Source organism: Xiphophorus maculatus, chromosome 13, assembly GCF_002775205.1.
Source record: "Xiphophorus maculatus strain JP 163 A chromosome 13, X_maculatus-5.0-male, whole genome shotgun sequence".
NCBI classification, from domain to species: Eukaryota; Metazoa; Chordata; class Actinopteri; order Cyprinodontiformes; family Poeciliidae; genus Xiphophorus; species Xiphophorus maculatus.
In genome coordinates, this window is record NC_036455.1 from 10,372,241 (window position 1) to 10,392,514 (window position 20,274).

Here is a 20,274-nt window from a genome sequence, read left to right on the forward strand (position 1 = left end):
TCCAAGGCATTCATAGAACAGCTGGATTTCTACTGAGAATGACTAAAACACAGGTGAATTTTATTTACCATTAACAGGTGATGAATGCATTTGGTGACATTACATTTTAATTAAACTGCTCATTGCATTCCACAGTTCTGAGACATATTTGTTTGAAAAAGTTCAAATCCATGTAAAATTTGTTGTTTCACTTCACAGTAATGCATAACTTTGTATTGGTCTACCATAAAAATTCTAATTAAATTAAGCTACATACATACTTTTCCAACACACTGTAAAGGAGAGCAAGTTTACATTTAAGGTGGGTATAGGACGAGTTGCAAATGCAAAGTTGATAGCTTCAATGTCAAAGGGTACATACAGTACCTAGGGGCTTGTTCCAACATATCTATGGAGACACAAGCTGATTTTAAATCATGTAATCATGATTTAAAATGCCATGAAGACAAAAGGTCAGCTCTCTCAGTCTCCATTATTCCACAATGGCAAGAATGCAAGAGAAAGTAATTGGATTTTTAAACTAATCTGGTTGCCACTTGTTTATTTATGTTCATAGCAAGGTTGTTTACATTACTGGTTGGCCAAAAATAAAGCCACTCCACAGATTTAACTAGTAAATAGGTATGAGCCTTCTTTTGGATAACTACTTGATGTGGAAAAATTACAGTTAGGTTACACCTGCTAGTTGTTTTGCTATATGTTTATTCTAAGTTCTGTATATTCCCACCAAGTTAAAGCTGTTTGGGTTACATGCACAAGGTTGGACGTTGTTTTTCCCCAGCTGCATGGGAACCAGTCTGATTCCCATGCTTTGGATCCCTTATCCCTTTGTACAAAACTCATGTGTTGTCTCTGCCTGGCAGAGCTTTCCGTTTCAGACTTGCTTCATTATTGATTGTCCTGTGAGCTCTCCGAGTTGTGCACAATTCATGAATAAACCCGATTGAGTGATTTTACCTGAACAGCGCTAGGAAATAAGTTTTTTCCACAACACTACTGCATTGTTGACTATTTTTCAGCTATTATTTAAGGCCTGTCTGATAAACATCGTACTAATGCAAGGGCTGGGTCCATATTTCCTTTGCAGACTATCTGGTTGCCACAGCAGGCTTCCTCTCTACACCAATCCAGTTTAGGGTGTTCAAGAACTGGATCTTAATGAATTGAATTTTGGGAACCTCAGTTTTCCTTTTGGCACATGATGAGGTTCTGTTGAAACTTTCAACAATGAGTAAGCTCCTCTAAGTGTCTGAGGCCATGGTTCTTCTTCATTAGCAGTAGTAAAATTGAGTTGGAGATGGATGGATTGTTTGGGATCTTATCTGACAGAATGCAGGCATGCCACTGTCAAGGAAGTAAAGAGCCAAGTCAAAAAGCAAAGCTCTCAATTTACCTGTCAGACAGCATCCCTATCTTTATCTGTGGTCAAAAGATGTGGAACTTTATAGAAAAACACAAAATCCTGGATGAAAGCAACTGAAATTAGCTTTAAGCATAGATGACTAGGCTCACTGTTAAAGATAAAACGGCTCTGTCATCTCTGGGGAGCTTTAACTGGAACAGCTGCTCCACTACATCAAAGCACCAGTAGAGGTACTTTAGGGATCTGATCAGAACTCCTCCTGGGTCCCATCGTTTGAAGGTTTTCAAAGCACACCCCGCTGGACTGGAAGGAGAACCCAGGACAGATCCAGAACCTGGTAATGGCTTGGGACCACCCAGAAAGAGCAAGAGAGCGTTGCTTTGGAGCTGAGTGACTGGGTCTCCATACTGGGCTGCATTTCAGTTATTGTTTTAACAACATGATATTGGGAAATCTTGTGATTGCCATGATATTAGTAAATAGTACAATCAAGATGGCAGTTACCATATATATTGCTACTGACTCTATCAATCTGTGATGTTTAGCATTTTGGATAATGTCATTTTCAGGTGTGAACATCTGCTGGTGTGAGACCCCGTCCACCTGGCTAAACATTACAGTTGTATTACGAAAGCAAGTTCAAAACACTAGAGCTTAAGATATTAAGTTTTTTGCCCAAAACTTAATATCTTATAATTCCTTTAGTGTACGCTTGATCATTTATAGCAAAAGATGCAATCGCCGCTAAAAAAAATTGCCCAACATCAACATGTGGAAAGCTCAGTAATTTTTGTTTGAATTTACATTAATACAGTGTACGGCTAGTCTACTAATTTCAGATTAATTGATTCATAATTGGATAGTAAAAGATGGTTAATAGAAGACCTTTTAAACAATATTTCAACTGGATGATGCTAAAATTGAACCAAACGAGTTCTGGGTAAAACATTTTTACAGTTAAAGAAGGATTTTTTTTTTTTTTAAATGTAAAATGTATATATTGTTGGTATGTTCTGACTTAATTCCTTCTTCATGGTTGGTTTCAAAGTTGAAATAATAATAACATTTGATAAATAAACAAACGTCTTTATCACTCCTGCGTTTTGAAACATTTTTATCCTAAAGTATTAAAAGTCTCAAGACTAAACATAAAAATCTAAAACATGTTTAACAGCTATTTTCTAAAATATATAATATGCATATAAATAAAGCAAATGGGATATTTACAGAACATGTCATGAAAATGCACATCAAGCCGTCTCAGTATTGTAAGTAATCCCTGACCTATAAACACACGCAGTTTAGAATAATATGCACTGCCAACACCTTTGTTCTTGATTCTTTGCATGGCAAACATTACCAACCTCATCATCTTCAATTACCCTTTGGAAGGCATTGCAGGTTTGAAAACCTTTATCTATCATTTTGATCAAATTTGCCATGCCACTTCACTAAAAAATATGCTGCATCTTATGAGGGAAGTTTTACCTTAATGGAAGGCTTTTTTTTTTTTTACTCTTATCTAAAGTTCAAAAAGATGTGCAAATCATGTAGAATTGTAGTGCTATTTAAAAGATGCTAAGCCAGTCTTTAATGCTACAACATTTCTGTCTTAAGTTTACTGCTGCAAGAAATCTGGTTAGAGAACTTTGGCACTTATTGTGACACACTTTGTGCTTTTTTAAAAAAAAAAAAGTAAACCAGACAAAAAACAATGTAGATGTGGGCCAAACAGTTAAGTCACAGGAATTCCACCAGATCTACAAATCAAGTACACAAACAGAAAACAGCAGGAGCGAGAGCAAACTGCAATCTGCAGTCCCACTACACATGTGAGGTTTCTGACAGAAAATATCAGGAGAACAAAAGAAAGTTACTGTGACTTTCACTGTAACTCTGCATAATTAATTCAGAAAACAACTTCACACTCAGAGAACACGAAGCATTATATTCATAAAGCCTCAGATCACATCTTACAGCTCCACCTTCATTTATTGTAAGATGAAGACATTTGTTATCTGTGAGCAAGCATTTCCGTAATCTGGGTGTCTCTGTCTGTCGCAGAGACATTCTTCTCGACACATAAAATAGAGAAACTAAAAAATCTCATCAAAATGTCTCATCAAAACTATAACATTTCAAAACTGTTCCCATATCTTATCTCCAACTTAGCTGGTTCCTCATTAGGTTGCAAAATGTTTTTGGGGTTATTTTTGGCAGCAGCGAGACATTACTCTTTGCATCTCTATGGGAAATACTTAAATGTAAAATATCTTGTTAATAAGGAAAAGAGAGATGCAAATGGTGGTGTATTTAGTGCACACATAAAAAAAGGAAATATGATTCTTTGTGACATGGTAACTTAGATGAAAAGTGTTAGATCACTGGTGCAATGCAAGAACAAATATGGTTCATTCTGAGTGCTACAAAAAATTATAAAGGGACATTTGATGGAAAAAGAAAAACTGAAAATGAACCAACATCAGAGTAGAGAAAAAGTTAAAAAAGAAGCATAAAAAATTGTGATCAAGAAATGCTTCATAAAAGATTGATAAAGGAGTGAAATTTGGACAAAGTAAAATTTGAGAAAAAAAAAAAGAAGAAAAGGTATACAAACACAGGAGAGATAAAAGTCAGAGTTAATATGAGCTTCAGATGTAGGGAAATCTGATATTCATGGGAAAATCTGAATGAAAAGAAAAGAAGAAAGATCTACAAGCATGAGAGAAATCTGCAAACTAACAAACTCATTCTGTGCTAAGAAGCCTGTAGGGAAAAGCTCCCTGGAGGAATATTCGGCACACAGAAACAAAGCCTGAACCAAACAAACAAGGAGAAAGTAAAAACTACACCAATAAACAGAAACACAAAGTATTTTCCCACAATGGCAAAAGTACAGAAAGTGCTACACTTCAAGGCACGACAAAAAGAAAAAGATAAAACAAAAATGTCTGACAAGGGCATCTAACGGTCTCAATATATGAAACAGCTTATAAATAAGCTATTTTAAAAATGACATTAAAAAAATGCAGTTTGTTGCAGTCAACACAAGCCCTAGGAAACTAGCTCACATTTCAAGCAGTCTCAATAAAATATGTAATGTGCATTATCTTTCCATCTGTACAGATTTTCTGCTTGTAATGATATGCACTCATTAACAAAGCTCAGGCACAGAAATGCTCAAATTTGTTTTTTACGGTTGTGTTTGTGGGAAATCTTCTTTTCCCTTTGTTTCTGTCGTTACATGCGAGTTTACTCCTTTTCTCTCATTGAAGTCTCTTTGATGTTGGCTAAATTTTCTAGAGTCTACAATCATTGGATACTACGAGGAAAAGCACCCTGTTAAACTGTTGTCCTTCTGTTGTAATACCAGATGTCAAAATGTGCACTGAGCGTTGGGCAGTTGGTTGGTATCATACTGAAAACATTTGCTGCTCTGTCTCCCTCTTTCTACCATCTGACTGCCCTCATTTCTCTTTCAAATCTAAATGAGGTTGTCACTGTGTCAAATAGAAGATGATGGAGCTTCAGCTGCTCAGGAACTTCACTGCTTTGCCAGCATTATTGCACCTCTCTACCCTCATCGCAGCTACATACTGCCTCGCTCCTGTTTCAGTTTCACTAAATCAACTTCCTCTCCTTCCCTGGCCTTCCGAGTGCCCTACACAGATGATTTATTGGTTCATCATTCATCTTTATTTGTAGTGTAGCAGATAGACATTCCTGCAGCTGGCAGATCCTGCTGTGTCCATCTTCCTAATGTGTTTCCCGTTGATGGACTGCGCATGTTGAAAGTGTTCCAGTAGCTCTGCCATGTTTCCAGTCAATTCCAGACTCATCTATGCCTGTGCATTCATTACTGCATTACCCATGTGGCCTAATTACTTGGACAGGCTTATCTTTGTTAAACATTTGGCCCGTCTTTTTTTTTTATTACATTTCCACCAAAAAGTCAAGCTAGTGTAATTTGCATGGCCAAAAAAAACCCATATAAAAATGTATATTAAGTGCATCACTTGGAATATTTTATCTAAATGGAAGATTTTTAAATTAGGAAAGCATACTTCCAATCAGTTTTATGTGTATGGCATTCATAGCACTGAACTGGCAGTTCTGAAAGAGTAAGCATTTTAAACCTTTATTCTGCTCCATCATGCCAAAATACATACTAAATAAGTGGTGCCCAAAGTTGGTTCTTCAGGGTTCTTCAAACATCCTGCATGTTTTAGTTCTCTCCCTGGTTTAACGCACCTGGATCCAATGATGGCCCACTAGAATGCCCAAGAAGAACATTGACATGCTGAAAAGATTGTTACTACCATCAGGGAGAGAACTAAAACATGCAGGATGCTGGCCCTCGAGGACCAACTTTGGGCGCCCCTGTGCTAAACATATAAATTTTGTTTACACCATGCTTCATTTCTTGCACATATTACAAGTGACCAAAAGAAACTTCAGATCTTTCAATATTTTGTCTTTTTTTTTTTAACAAACTCGACTTTGTGACACATTAAAGACTGATTTTAAACTGTTAGAGGTTTTTTCAATAATGTTAAATAATCTGATTTGAATCTGATAGAGAATCTGTTTAGGGAGCTAAAGATTGGGGTGATGGCAAAACAACCTCTCAACATCAAAAACTTGGACATTTTTTTAGTTTACCCAAATGTAAATTATCAAAATATCAGATTAAAGATTGTTCTTGAGCAGTTCCCCATTGCCACCTGACTCAATTCAATGTATTTTTTGACAACTTTACAAGACATTGACTTTTTCTTCCATTCCACACAGCCACTGTGGGAACATAAACATAGTTTAAGTGTTTAAGCTTTTCATTTATTCATGAAAATGTCCTCAACCTAAAATGAAAATCTTTGTAAATGTTCTCAAATGGAAGTTTTGACTTGCATGAACTTGTTAGACACGGGCAAAAACTTATACTCAATAAATTTGTTTAACATCTAGATACTTGTAAAATGGGTTGAAGAAATGGGCTGACTTACATCAACTGTTTAATTTAGCCCTTTGTGTAATCCATTTACACACACACAGCTACACGCACACACAGATACAAATACATCTACGATGTGTGGAACATTTGACACTTGCTGTGATTTCTCTGCAGCCTCTCCTTTCTGGGTGCAGTCCAATTACTGGAGGCCTGAACAAATGGTCCAGGAATTAGACCTCAATAAATAGGTTGAGTCAAGCCTAAAAAGAGTTTATGTGCTCAGTAATTGAAATGTCTTAAACTCAAGCTCCAAAAACAGATTTACTGTTGGCACATTATTTTCAATAAGAATAGGAAAAAATATATAACAATTTTACAAGCTTGAATGCTGTTCTTATATAATTTAATCTTGGTCCTGTGGATGTCGCTGACAAATCTTTACAATAATTTATATTAAGAGTTAACTACAAATAACTCAGTCACGCAATCTTGTAAAACAAATAAAATATGTTATTATTTGTATTTTGTCCCCAGAACTAGGTTTTATATTTTTTAAAAACAATAAGGCAGCAAATATACTGTGCCATAAATTGTTACAAAAAATTAAAAATGTAAAATATAACAACCATTGTTAAATTTCTGTTTCACTTTATGATCTCACAGAAGAGACTTTTTTTTTAAATAAATGCTGATTAGTGAACTAATCAGGTAATTATTAGACCAACAGATGGACAAACTTACCATTAGTTGCAGCCCTATGCCTGAAAATTACAGATACATTCTCCATCTGCTATCAGGTGCTCTTGCACCTTGTCACATGTAACCATAGCAATGCTAATTTATTAACTTCAAACAAACTATTAGAAGCACAATAAACTAAAGACTGCTTCATTACTTTCTAAAATGTAAGCCTTGCTGACATACTGAGAACCGATTTACACCAATACATGAATCACGTTGCTGGCAATATGATTCAAGGGCCTTGGTCAAAGGCTGGGAACCCCGCCCTTTTTCCCTCACCAAGTGAACTTTTCAAAAGTTGGTTGTGTGTATTTTAGTTTTACGGCTTCTAAAACTAAGCAGCTCACAAGCCTCTTTCTTCACAGACTTGTCTGCAGAAATGTGAAGAACAAATTTTAAAAAGTTAGCAATTCTATACTTATGGGTATAAATACAAACATGCATCCAATTAGGGTAATTTTCGCCTACATACAGGGGTGCATGTTCCTAAAAGTATAGCAATGGACACATTTATCTATGCAAACTTTGGTCAAATTTTCCAACTATTGAGACGATATTATGATCTGTAGTAGTGCGACAACACTGTGATTTCCAGTTTGAGAGAAACAAGTTTTTTCTAAGGCTCATCTTAATTTTTCCTCTAATAAGTATGTGGACTTTAGCTTCAGTGATGTAACATGCCCCACCTCCCACTTCTGAACCCAGGTGAGAAGACCAAAACAACAAAAAACTGATGTATCTCAAATGCAAATAGTCTTAAGAGCAATACAAGCAAATATAAAGTCAGCGGTTACTCAGCTGGATCACTCAACAATGTGCTTGAACAGTTTGGATTCCTTTTCTTTAAAGACCTCAACACATTTTTATGTGTTTATCACAAGTCCACACATGCCTCATGTTAAAGAAGGGGAAGGTAAAGTTCAGCAACCCAAGGCCCCTAAGACAACACATGCTGCCATGGCAACAAATCTAAAAGGCAGTGTTTATCTACATGTCTATTAAAAATGATCAGGGTGTGTGCCATGACAGATGTGTATTGGAGCTTGCTGCAGCAATCAGGAGCAAATGATACCAGTGTAAAACTCCTTACAGAAAATGGGAAACCTGTTGTTACAGAGCTGATTTGTGATTCCAGTTTTACTCAAACTTGGAGCCTGAGAAACTGATTTTTTTTTTACATGTACCAATCTGTAAAGTCTCTGTGTGGTCATAGACCTATATACAGCAAAAAAAATAATTAAAAAACAACCAGAAACCTTGTTTAAAAGAAAAGAAAAAAGAGTGAAAATATACACATGGAGGAGCTGAAAATGTTATAGGCATGCATGCATTTCTGAAAAATGTATGGCTGTGAATGCGAAAGAAGCACAGTAAAGCATGTCAGACTCCTTTTCTGACTACTACAGGCAAATAAAAGGAGGAGATATAGGTATATCTTCTAAACTGCTGCTGGCTAAGAGATCCAGTATTATCAAAACAATCACATATAAATTTGATCACTTCTACTAACACCTTCTAAACTTTATGTGAATACCATTCATGAGGCAACAAACGTTCCACCGCCAAAGCCAGATCATCACTGAAGTGATGCCAAAAGTTATCTCATAACATCTTTCAGATAACAATCTGCTTTTGCAAAACAGCACTGTGTCATCAACTGTTTATGATGATGGGATTTGTTATTGCCCATTACCTTTGTGGACTCCATCCTGTAAAACATGATATAACAGAGGCATATATATAAAAATGAAGACCTGCTGCCTATCAGATAAAATCGTTTCCTCCAGTAGCTGAATCCACTTTATGATTAATGAAACAGAAACAACCTACATGTTTATTAAATGTAACACAAAGAGTCTGTTTTCAAATGTTTCTGTTCATTTTACATTTAGACTGAAGAAAATCACCTAGTTTTATGATTAAAAATTCTGTAAATTGTGTTGTGACTCATTTTACAGATAAATCTGTTGGAGCTTAAAAACATCAGTGACTGCTATAAATTTGAAGTAATATATTTGAATTGAAAATGCTTTTTGGTTTTTTAGTTTTTCTCTTATATTCCTTATTTTATAATGGCGATGTGGATTAGGTGAATGAATTTATGTATGAGTCATTGCAATGACAGAAAACAGATTAAGTTTAGATCATCCAATGAGTAATTTCACAATATGCATCAAAGTCCAACCAGAAGAAGATACCAGACAGATCAGCAGTCAGGTGTATGCACTGGCCTGAAGTGAAATGCGAGCAAAGACAGATTAGATGAGTTATAGTGCTCTAATGTAAGCTTGCACTCGACATCAATCACAAGATGAAGGACAGACAGCAAGAGATTTGGACACAAATCGTTTGAGGAGAAAAAAAATATGTATCCAAGATCTTAGAATCTAAAAAACGAGCTGCTAAATAAAACCACAAATAGCCAAAATTAAAGTTCAGTCTGGTGATGAACAAAGATGATCATGTCAAATAGCTGATCAGAATTTAAAATTGGATTTTGACATAATATTGTCAAAATCCTGAAGAGATATATTAAACCAACATATTGTGTTTAAATAGAATTTGTGATTTAAACATGTGTTGGGACCCATTGTAGGTCCTACACACTTGGTGTGTCAGAACCTACACTGACCAAGTGTTAACACAAACAGAAATGTTTGTTTCTGATCTCAGAAACAAAAATTTAAATATTTTTTCATCCACACACTGATTTGTTCCATACATCTAATAAACAATTGAATGTGTTTGAAGTCACGTGATGACACTGAACCTTAGAGAACCTCACATGATTTTTGTCAACTCCAACGGAAAGTCACCTATTGACACAATGAAGTCTCTGTATTGCCAATTACCACAGGTAATGTGAGGGTCAGAAGATTAGCCAACTGACTAACTAGCCAACCTGATTCAAAATACAAATGTAAGTATTAAAAGCTTAACACATAAAAACAGCAGAAAACTGGAACTAATGTGTTTACTGCTTTTAGGAATGTTTCCATCCTGGGGCTTTCCTTGAAGCCAGCATATGGTAACAGAGTGTGTAATCTGATTTAATACCTACAAGGGATCAACAAACATTGTTGAAACTCTATAGGGGGTTTGGCAACATTTTAACAAAATCCTTTAGAGTGAAGACTGGAAGACAAGAAGAAAAACACCTTACCTAAGCAATTATGGAGCAAATTTTCCCCCACAAGTCATGACATCTGGGGTGATGACTACTTTAATGTCCTACAGCTCGCATATGTTGTGTTTCACTCTATTTTACAGTCCCTGTTTGCATATTGTTTGAAGTCTGATGAAAGCTGAAAAAAGTTTTGTTTTTTACACTTTTAATGACGATGACTGAGACTTTGATTTTGCATAAAAAAGTTTTGTCACTAACATTCCTATTCAGAATGTTTAGAGTGATATTTTATAACTGTGATCCGCAAATAATGAAATATTTCATTACTTTACCGTAGGCTCCAGCATAGCTGCTGTGCAGTTAATTACAACTACCATCTGCCACCTTCAGCGATTGCAGCCTAAATTGTGATTCTCAGATAAATAGTAGCCGTAAAGCAATGAAGTATTGCAAGCCATACGTGCCCTGTGAGCATCTAGGTGACCTGCAGACATGAGTGTGAAGAAAATCTGTCACTAGGAGACAAACAGGCAGCCAAAGCTTCAGAATGACAGCCTCTCAAGCAGGCAGCCATTAAAGGTCTCATCAGTAGCAAGGCAGCAGACCAAGAACAGGCCTGCACAGCTGAAGCTGTGGTATTCAGCAAGTGTGGGCAAGGGGCAGACTGTCAGCTTTTGGCTTAGAAATTCTGAAAGGAAAAAAAAGGTGATGTTTTAAGAACAAAGGAGAGAACGCAACTGAAGAAAACTACAAAATTATGCTAAAAAATGAAGGCAAAACTGGAGAAAGAAAAGAGTAGATGATAAAAAAAACTAATAAATTAAAATGCATTCCAGTAGAAAGTGAGAAATTACATCATATTTTAAAAGAAGTGTATTCAACACCTGAAAATTTGATCTGTTATTTTAATTTGCTTTACTTTAAGGTGTTGATGAAATATTAAAGTGATAATTAGATGTAAATTGGTTTAAATTTCACAACTTTCCATTTGCTTAAAGTTCTCAAAATCACTAAAATAAAATTTTTACCATGCTGAACATTTGTGCATCATTAAAATTTTAGTAATAAACACAGCAAATAAAAGGATAGCAGCTGAGACATTGAGCACAGACAGTGGCAGAGAATGTAGAAAATGTGATGGAAAGAATAAGAAATGAGCTTATAAAATTAATTCCTAGAGGGAATAATGGTGACATCCTGCTTTCACGGAGAGCTCAGGATGGGAAATGCAGAAGCTGCACGTGGGCAGCAGTCATGAAAAACAAAGCTTTCTATCAATGGTTGGCTCCTTAGTCCTCCATCTGTCCCCTTTAGCCTGAAGCCAGTTACATCAAACTGACTCACCATGACTCTCTCTCACACACACACAAGTGTGCACATTAAATCTGGACACATATGCATGTGGTTGCTTCAACAAAATGAATACATGTTCAGAGACTACAAATGGCTATTCAGGATCAAATTGTTAAGAGGATGAATTAAAGAAAGCAGTACAAGACAAGACAAAATGCACTCAGACAAGCCTAATCCACATTTGTTCTTTGAACTGGTGGCTGATTCATAATTTTTTGGCATTGCTGTCTTTGGTGGATTAGGATTTTTTTTTTTTCAGTTTAGTTTTCATTTGTTCAGGTCTAGTTTTCCATTGTACTTCACCGAATCTGTTCCAAGAATGAAAGGTTTTTCAGCTATAAGCAAAGAGATAGTTAGGAAGACACGTTTTGTTAAAAGGTTAGCAGCAGTTAATATTTTACTTACAGGTTACAACCATGTTAGAGTCTCATGTTTAATGGAAAAATATTAAAATGCAATAAGCTAAATAAATTTTTACACTGCATCATTTCTCTGTTAGGTAGTTTCTCCGACTAAGAATGCTTTAGGTGTTTGTTTTCAGTGAGTGTTTTGTACAAGAACCTCATTGGTGATACATTACCTGCTACTTCCCCTTATCAAGATAAGGAGAGGTAGCTACTACCATGAGGTTTCTATGGTAATAACCTACCAATGCAAACACAATCACAGTTTAAAGGTCATAAAGTCACATTTTCATTAATAGGTTTCCAGTTTGCCAAACACTGTAAACTCATTTTAATTAATGACCACCGTCTCACTGTTCCTACTTAGTCTGAAAATATTACATAAAAGACTAAGACTTTGTAGCCTCCATGTCTTGTCAGAGTTTTGCATAAACAATGATGTTCAAAGTTAGACTTGGTTAACTTCAACCTTCAAAACACTGTTTACACAGAATCAACAGGATAGCCTTTTAGACAGTGATTCTTTATGCCTTTTCAACAAAATCTGCCTTAGATGATTTGTTTTTGCAGCCATATCAGTGGATACAAAAAACAATCTTCATATTGAGGACTATTTATTTATTATAAAAAGTAATTTAGAAAGCTCCAAACCAACAATAATTTCACAAAGTGTTGACTTTTAAAAAGCTTAAAGTGACTGAAAAACTGACTATCAAGTCACAAGTGAAGTGATAAGACTATTAAGCCCATTCCAGTTATAAATTAACATTTAATAACTATGAGCATTAAATAAAATAAACAGTTCAACCACACAATTAAAGCTGAACAAAACTGTAATTAGGTTCCGATAAACAATCTGTACAAAACTACAGAATATTTCAAAAATAAAAATAAAACAATCCCCGTTAATGGAAAAACCTATTTTTCAAAGTGTTAATCTTTCATTTTCACTTATATTTAAACTGAAGATAAGCAACAAACAATAACATGGGAATGTAAACAATAACTATTTTAAACACTCCATAAAGAGTTAAGATTACGTTTAAAAAATTATTAAATTAGTAAAACAAAAATTCTCATAAAAAAAACGTACTTTTTTGGCACAAGTCTCTGAATTTCAGCAAATTTAACACTAAGACACAATTACAGAAACATGTACTTTAGGATAAATAGCTTTCTATCACAAACAAAACAGCATTTTAACATATTGTATAACTCTAATCTCTGTTTACCCTAATCCTAACCCTACATATGCTTTTCTGGGTAAAAATAGACCTCGTTGCATTTCATCTGCACCACAGGGAACCCTCAGGGTCTTAGTGTAAATCCTAAATAGGTTTAAATAAGCTGTGAAAAATATTATAGGCCAGATACATTTGCATATATGACTCCAGATTATACTTGCAAACATGATCACAGCAGGCACCATAAATGCCTCAAAAACATGAATACAGTTAAATTCTATAATTCTAAATACATTTTTCTTATTTATTCATCAAATATTTATGATTTATGTAGCCTTAAATTACACGGCTTACACTAGAGACACCTGTAAAGCCATGCATTCAGAATCACCTAAAAGCTATTTTATTATTATATTGAAAGAACATTTCCTTTAAAAAAAATCATCTCAGTTTTTAATGAGAATAGCAGTAGTTCTTTTACAGACAAAGAAAATCCAGATCAAAGCAGAAGTGACTGCAGCAGTAAAGCAAAACATCTAAATGTCTTTCCTCCTCCTTCTTATTCCCCCGACTGTTTTGGGCTTTTTGTCACACTGGCCATGAAGACTCCCATTGCCAGAGCTGAGGCAGAGGTCACCCAGCACAACACACCGTGACATCTTTGGCCACAACACTTCAAATATGCTCCTCCTAGTGAGAGTTCACACCTTTACTTCCCACTTCAGAAAGAGCTCCTGCTCTGGACTCAGAGAAGAACACTCACAAAGACACTTACGCCCTGTACGCTGTAGAGGGAGTAGAGCCAAAAGGAAAGGAGAAAGCAGATAAATGCACATGCGGTTTCAGATAGACTTAAAACATAATCATTTTTGTTCATTTGGGAACATGCAGTGCATCATGAAAATATTCACAACACTTTACTTTTTCCATATTTTCTTAAGTTATTCCAAAGTGCATCAAATGAATCTCTTCCCTCTGAAATACCCAATTATGACAATAAGGTAAAAAGAGTTTTTTGCAAATGTATTAAAAATAGAAAACCAACGTTCAACCAACCAATTCTGCTAGCTGCCAAACCCACAAGAAGGCAGAAGCAAACAAAAACTTAAACCATGAGTCAACAACAATTATTTGAGCCTGAAGTGAATGTAAGCCTTTCATAATCCAAATTGTGGTTAATTATGCCCCATCTGTGGTAATTATTTAATTTAGCTTTCATAGAAAGATGTTTTCTAACCTATAATTTGTTGGAGGACATACTTACTCCTACTACTTCTTTTGTTGTGGCTTTACCTTTCTAAGGTGATCCAGCATTTCTGTATTTCCGCCTCTATTTTTCCAGAGGCACAACTGACCGAGCTCTTACTGCTTATAACTGTTTAACTTTGTCTCTCACCTGCATATAAAACATCTGGAGCACACAAATAGACTTCAAACAAAGCAATAAAGCACATTGAGCTTAAATTCTCATCTCTAATCCTCCTTCCATTTTATATTTGGGTAAAGTGGCTTTGTTGAGAAAACAACTGGTCCAGTATGCTTCAAAAGTGACAGAGAAAAAAGAAACGGAAAAAGAACTGCCACAGATTTGTAATCTTGTAGAACCCAAGCAATCGTAATGAGACAGAAAAAGAACATTTATGGTAAGTCCAAACTGTAATTATGTGAGCCTTTTGGATCAGGCTCCACTGGACTCGCTGCACTTCTGCTCTCTCCGTTTTCTGTTTGCCATCATGCTGCTTTGGCTTGGCGTAACAAGAACAAACACAGTTACCATCCTAAACATAGGAAAGATGTTCAAAAAACATTTATCCGATTAGCCAGGTTTGGCACCTGTTATGTTATATTTGCATAATAAAATGTTAAACATCAATGAAACAATGAACACAACCAACTGTCGTCTGTTATTTTTTGTCGCTTCAAAGAGTCCTGAGTGAAGTCTTAGTGTTTTTGCATTTTATTCAACATGTAATGTACAGAAGAACAAAGGATGATCAATAGAAACCACAAAAACTTCACCGGGCTGACTTGCCTTTCCCCCCAAAAATGATAAAATACACAGAATTGTGATTTGTTTTTTTTACTTCAATAAGGATAAATATATACAAAGTGTTACAAAGAACATAAGATAGTCGTTGTTGTTAATTTTATTGCCGAGTGCTTTTACACGGACGTGCCATCTGGTTAAACTGCAAATAAAGTTTAAAAAAAACAAAACATCACTACCTAGTATTGCAAAATTCAATCAACACAAAGTTAAACATAGATTTATTAGCTAGGCTTGACTAACCAGTTGTAAGGCAGTTTATTCTTAGAACACTTCGTCATATAATAAACATCGGTATTCAACTATCACAGTGCAGCAAACACAGCTAGCATTGGGCTAATTAGCGCTAGCAAATTCAGCAAGCTCACGCTTAGAACAGATAACAAAAAACTCATCTCCCCACAGCTTACAGCATTAATAACTCACCACGTTGGGCAACACTCATGAACGCCAGTAGAATATGATTTTATTGTAGCTTCAGCTTGTTAGCTTCAGCTAACGGCAGTCTGGGTGCATTACTGGCCTGCCGTAAGTTTCTTCTCTTGTTTCACCTCTGTCCACTACCAATGCAAAACAACTACAGCCCCCTAGCGGAATGGGAGGAGTGAATCCAACACAAAGCAATGACAATCTACAGTACTTTAACAATAGAAATTAAAGCTCACAAAGGTTTGAGTACTTTGGTAATTGTTTGAATTTGGAGAATTAACCAGAATATAAATACGCAATTATATATTTGGTTCTCCAGTGGACACCTCAATACGAAATGAGAAAGACTTAACTAACCTTATCATAAGTCATATCTCGTTCAACTCAAACATTGGTTCGTTCACATTCTATGTCACTAAATGCATATTTGTCTAAAACCTCAGACAGGATTAAATAACTCTGCACATCAGTCAACTATAGTGTGTAATTTAAAGCAAGAGCAGACCAAAGTTCTGACGGGCTTGTTAAGTTTCCACCATCTGGCTAAGAAAAGCATTTCTTTCATTCTGGAGTATAGCTTTACCAAGAAGGAATCCAAATTGCAGCAACATGAAAGCAGCTAAATGTTGACATTGATAAGGATGCAACAGCAACCAGATTTAGATGTAGACAAACAAACTGGAATCATCTCGTCCTGACGCTTTTTGAAGCAGAAGCTGTAATTTAGGTTTGAAACTGTGGTCAAACGTTTCCCAAAAGTTTCAATCTGCACATTCAACAACACCACTCCTCCGTTGCAAAACACACACAAAACACACACAACGCGTTTCCAAATGCTGCAAAGGAACACCTGTTTTAGCTCAACACTATAATGTGAGGCAACTATTCTGCTGGATAGTTTTGTACACAACATTTTTATTGAATATGAGTGAAAATATAATTATGTACAAAGTTAGAAACATAAATTAGATTTACACAAATGACAAAAATAAAAATCATCCCAATGATAAGCAACAAACAAAAAGACAAAAAAATGATCACCTATATCTAATCAAATCAAGAGACAAAACCTCTGCAACTGTATTGTTATAATAGGTAATATCTATTTGGAAGACTGTCTCAAATATAAATATGAATATAGCAATGTTTACAGTAATTGCTTTAGCTGACACATTCGTTTTAGCTGATAAGGTTGCATAAAAATCCTTTAAAAAGTATTTTATTGCAGTAGCATAATGTCACACAATTATTATTTAGAACAATTTAACCTTCAGTGTGAGTACATCTATTTAGTTGGTTCAAAGTAAAACTAGCAGTGAGCTAAAGACTCAAGTCTTACCATAATAAACCACAAAAAAAGGTTCAAATCAGTTACATTTATAAGATTCTATTCTAGAGGGGTTTTTATAAATATTATATATATGAAGTCGGATCCTTTTCTATTTAAATAATGCTACTGCAATAAGTGACAAAAGTATTTTTACACACCTTTATCAGGGGTACAGATAAATGTCGAGAGACCAAAAAATGAAATAATTTTGAAAAACTTCAGTAGATAGTTCAAGACACTTCTACTGCAGTTAGAAAACAAACATGTCTTGTCTCATTTTCCCGTTTTCTTGTTACTGCTCCCTGTGGTGCCTGGCTGTTCGCCTTTGCAGACACTTCTCACAATCTCTCCCAAAACCATAAATGGCATGTTTATTCTCTACACTTAATTTGGTTTCTAATAGCTTCCATTTTTGCGTTATTTCATTGGGTTAAATTTTCTCTGGACCAAGATGCATTGACTGTGCATGAGCAGCGCCATTGAATTTCACACACAGTTTGTGTTTAAATGTGTGAGAATGGTAACAAAAATGAAGACCAAAAGTCTAAAATCAGGAAGCCTTTCTGTTTTTACTTCCCTATTTTTACTGAATCTACTCTGTCTTCTGGTTTCATCTTCAGAAAATGTATACAAATCATTTCTCAGAGGTTATTTCTAAAAGAGGGACACTTCAGGAAATCCCCCAAAAAATAATTCTCTCTGCTGTACTTCTGGTAACAGAACACATTTTAAGTTTCACACCTGTAGACTGTATTTCAAGGGAATAAAACGTCCAATTTTCTCATTTTAAATCAGAATTCAGAAATCCAGACAATTGGAAACTTAAAGCAGATGGAAGCGTCAATCTTTTTCCATCTCAGAGTGTCACTTCACTCAGTCTGCCTTCCGGTCCCCGCTGAGCATCTTACCTTCCGAGATCTCGTTGTTTTCTCGTGTGACATCACTCTTTTTAGTCCCCTGTGTTTGAGCTGTTTCGGGGCCTGATGGCTGAGCTGGAAGGAAGAATAAACAATGAAATAGAAATTTAATCTATGTTAGCGAAACAGAAACAAGATCAAATAAAATAGGGGACAAGATGAAAAAGTGATGTTCAGTCCTTAGTTAGACTAAATTAATTAAACTAAAGCATTATTTTAAAACAAAAAAATTCTATATTTTTCTGAAATTAGCACAACACATCAAAATGTAACGTATTTAAAATTGTCTAATAGATATGGCACTCATTTATGTTGTCATGTCACACCAAAAAGAGGATAAAACTGGAACACAATGCAATCTAATATATTTAACATCCCTCAATACTTTGCAGGTCAATTAATTCAGGGCATGTCTCCACTACTTTACACATTCAAAGATGGACAATATTTTTCTTTGCAAAATAATTTATGTAAATTAGCCAGAGAGCATCTGTGAACATCAATTTGTGAACAGGCATTCTTGGTTATATTTAACTAGGTAATTTTAATTGCAATAAATGATTTGATATATCATTGGAGCAGTGGCTGTATCATTATTCTGTTTTCCTACTGGAAGATCAACCATCATCTCATCAGCTGGGACCAACTCTCCTGCTCCTGCTGCAGTTAAGTATCCCCACACCATGACACCATCACTACCATGTTTAACCATGTGAATGGTCTGTTATGTTAAAACACTTTAAACACATTTACTACTTTAACCATGAGATCTGTTTGTTGAGTTTCTCGGTTAGCTGTTCATGTTTGTTTTGTAACAAACATCTGAGGGAGCTGAACAGCTGAGATTAAATTAAACAACACTTTTTTTTTTTACATACATACCTTCTGACTGCATTGGATACACTGGATTTCTTTCAAGCAATAAGAGTAAGGAGAGCTGAATAAAAATGTGTGATACACTTTTCAGATTTTTATGCCTACAAATAATTTATTCATTTATTTATACTTTCCAATTGTGTGCCACTTTGTATTGGTTTAGGACACAGAATTCAAATTCATGACATTTTACAGCACAGCTATGTGATGCTATTTCTGATCTCCCAATGAGCATAAAATTATTTTCAGTGCAAAATTAAAGCTCTATGAACACAGCCCTTTTACCCCTGTGCATTTATGCATCAACAGACACATTATAAGCTCAATATATCCTGATTCGTGTCTTCTAGAACAGCAAGTAAATACTAGCAAGTCTGTGAATGTCTGAAACAAAGGAAATACTTGGCCTATTTCTGTGTATTTCCCCAAACCAGCATGCCACAGTAAACTCAGGCATGCTGTTGTTATGCTTATACAACCATAAACTGGCAAAAATAGGAAACAAATATTCCTGAAGGAGTTTACTTCACTTTATACCAAAAAAATAAATCATAACAAAATTGCTAAATCAATACATTTGCCAAAATTGTAACTCTGTAAAACACTTCAAATAACTAATTGACATTGGAATTAAAATATACTGGATTTTTAATCAAAGCAGATAAAAGAATATTAAAGAAAAAATCCCTCCTAGCACCATCAGATAACAAAGAATCACTCCAATGAACATTTCTAGAACCTACACAAGTTTAATTACGTAATTATGTTATCTACCTGTGTTTACAGGTAGATAAGTGATGCTAAATGACCTAAGTGATGAGCTGTATCTAACTGATTGACAGAAAATATGGTCCCTACAAAACAGCTCACAGTTGGAACAAAGAAAATGATTTCAATCTGCCGTCAAGCACGTAAATCAATGCAGAAGGTGGGAAAAGATGCTAGTGGCTCCTAGTCAAATGTCCAAACAAAATGTGAAGATTGTAAAAGAAAAACAAGCAGATAGACCATGAAAGATGTCAAAGTTCCTTAAAAGATAGAAAACTGAGAGCAATCAACCTCTAAAATAAAAAAATGCAGAAATAAAAGAAAAATAGGCTAAAAATGGGACTGTTTTAGAGTCGAGAGGAAAATGATTTTAACAAACAAGAACAAAACTAAATTCATAGCTAATACCAAAACAAAATAAAACAATGGTGATAAGAAGAAAAAAGAATAAGATCAAATAACATGGTAAGTATTAAGCAAAAGAGATGGCACATAATAAAGTTTCACCCTTCAAAGTTGATCTGTCAACTCATAGAAACTATTGGACTCCCAGGGATGGAGAAGATAGATTTTTATTAGTAAGGAAGAAACAAAACGAATTCATGCAGGCAGACAAAATAGAGACGCAACCAACAAGATTTTGTCTGCTTTAGTACAACTATCCACTCAACTAAAGCAAAATTATATTAATGAAAACAATGTTAATACATTATTGATGTGTTATTTATTTCATTTATTCGTTTCTTGCACTTTGAGAAAAACAAACAGCTATATTTGCATAATT

The 20,274-nt window shown here is 35.1% G+C and overlaps 1 protein-coding gene across 4 annotated transcripts in view; it reads right to left on the reverse strand.

The window, feature by feature from the left end:
• The window catches only part of LOC102232109 (collagen alpha-1(XIV) chain-like), a 139,722-nt gene that overhangs the window by 97,430 nt on the left and 22,018 nt on the right, over positions 1-20,274 (reverse strand). For 3 of the 4 annotated variants that reach the window (XM_023345507.1, XM_023345506.1, XM_023345508.1), the window contains exon 5: positions 17,838-17,921. The exons of the other annotated variant lie outside the window; for it this stretch is intronic. In XM_023345507.1, the coding sequence (XP_023201275.1) occupies positions 17,838-17,921 (84 nt within the window). The remainder of the gene's footprint in view (positions 1-17,837; positions 17,922-20,274) is intronic. 4 annotated transcript variants of the gene reach the window in all.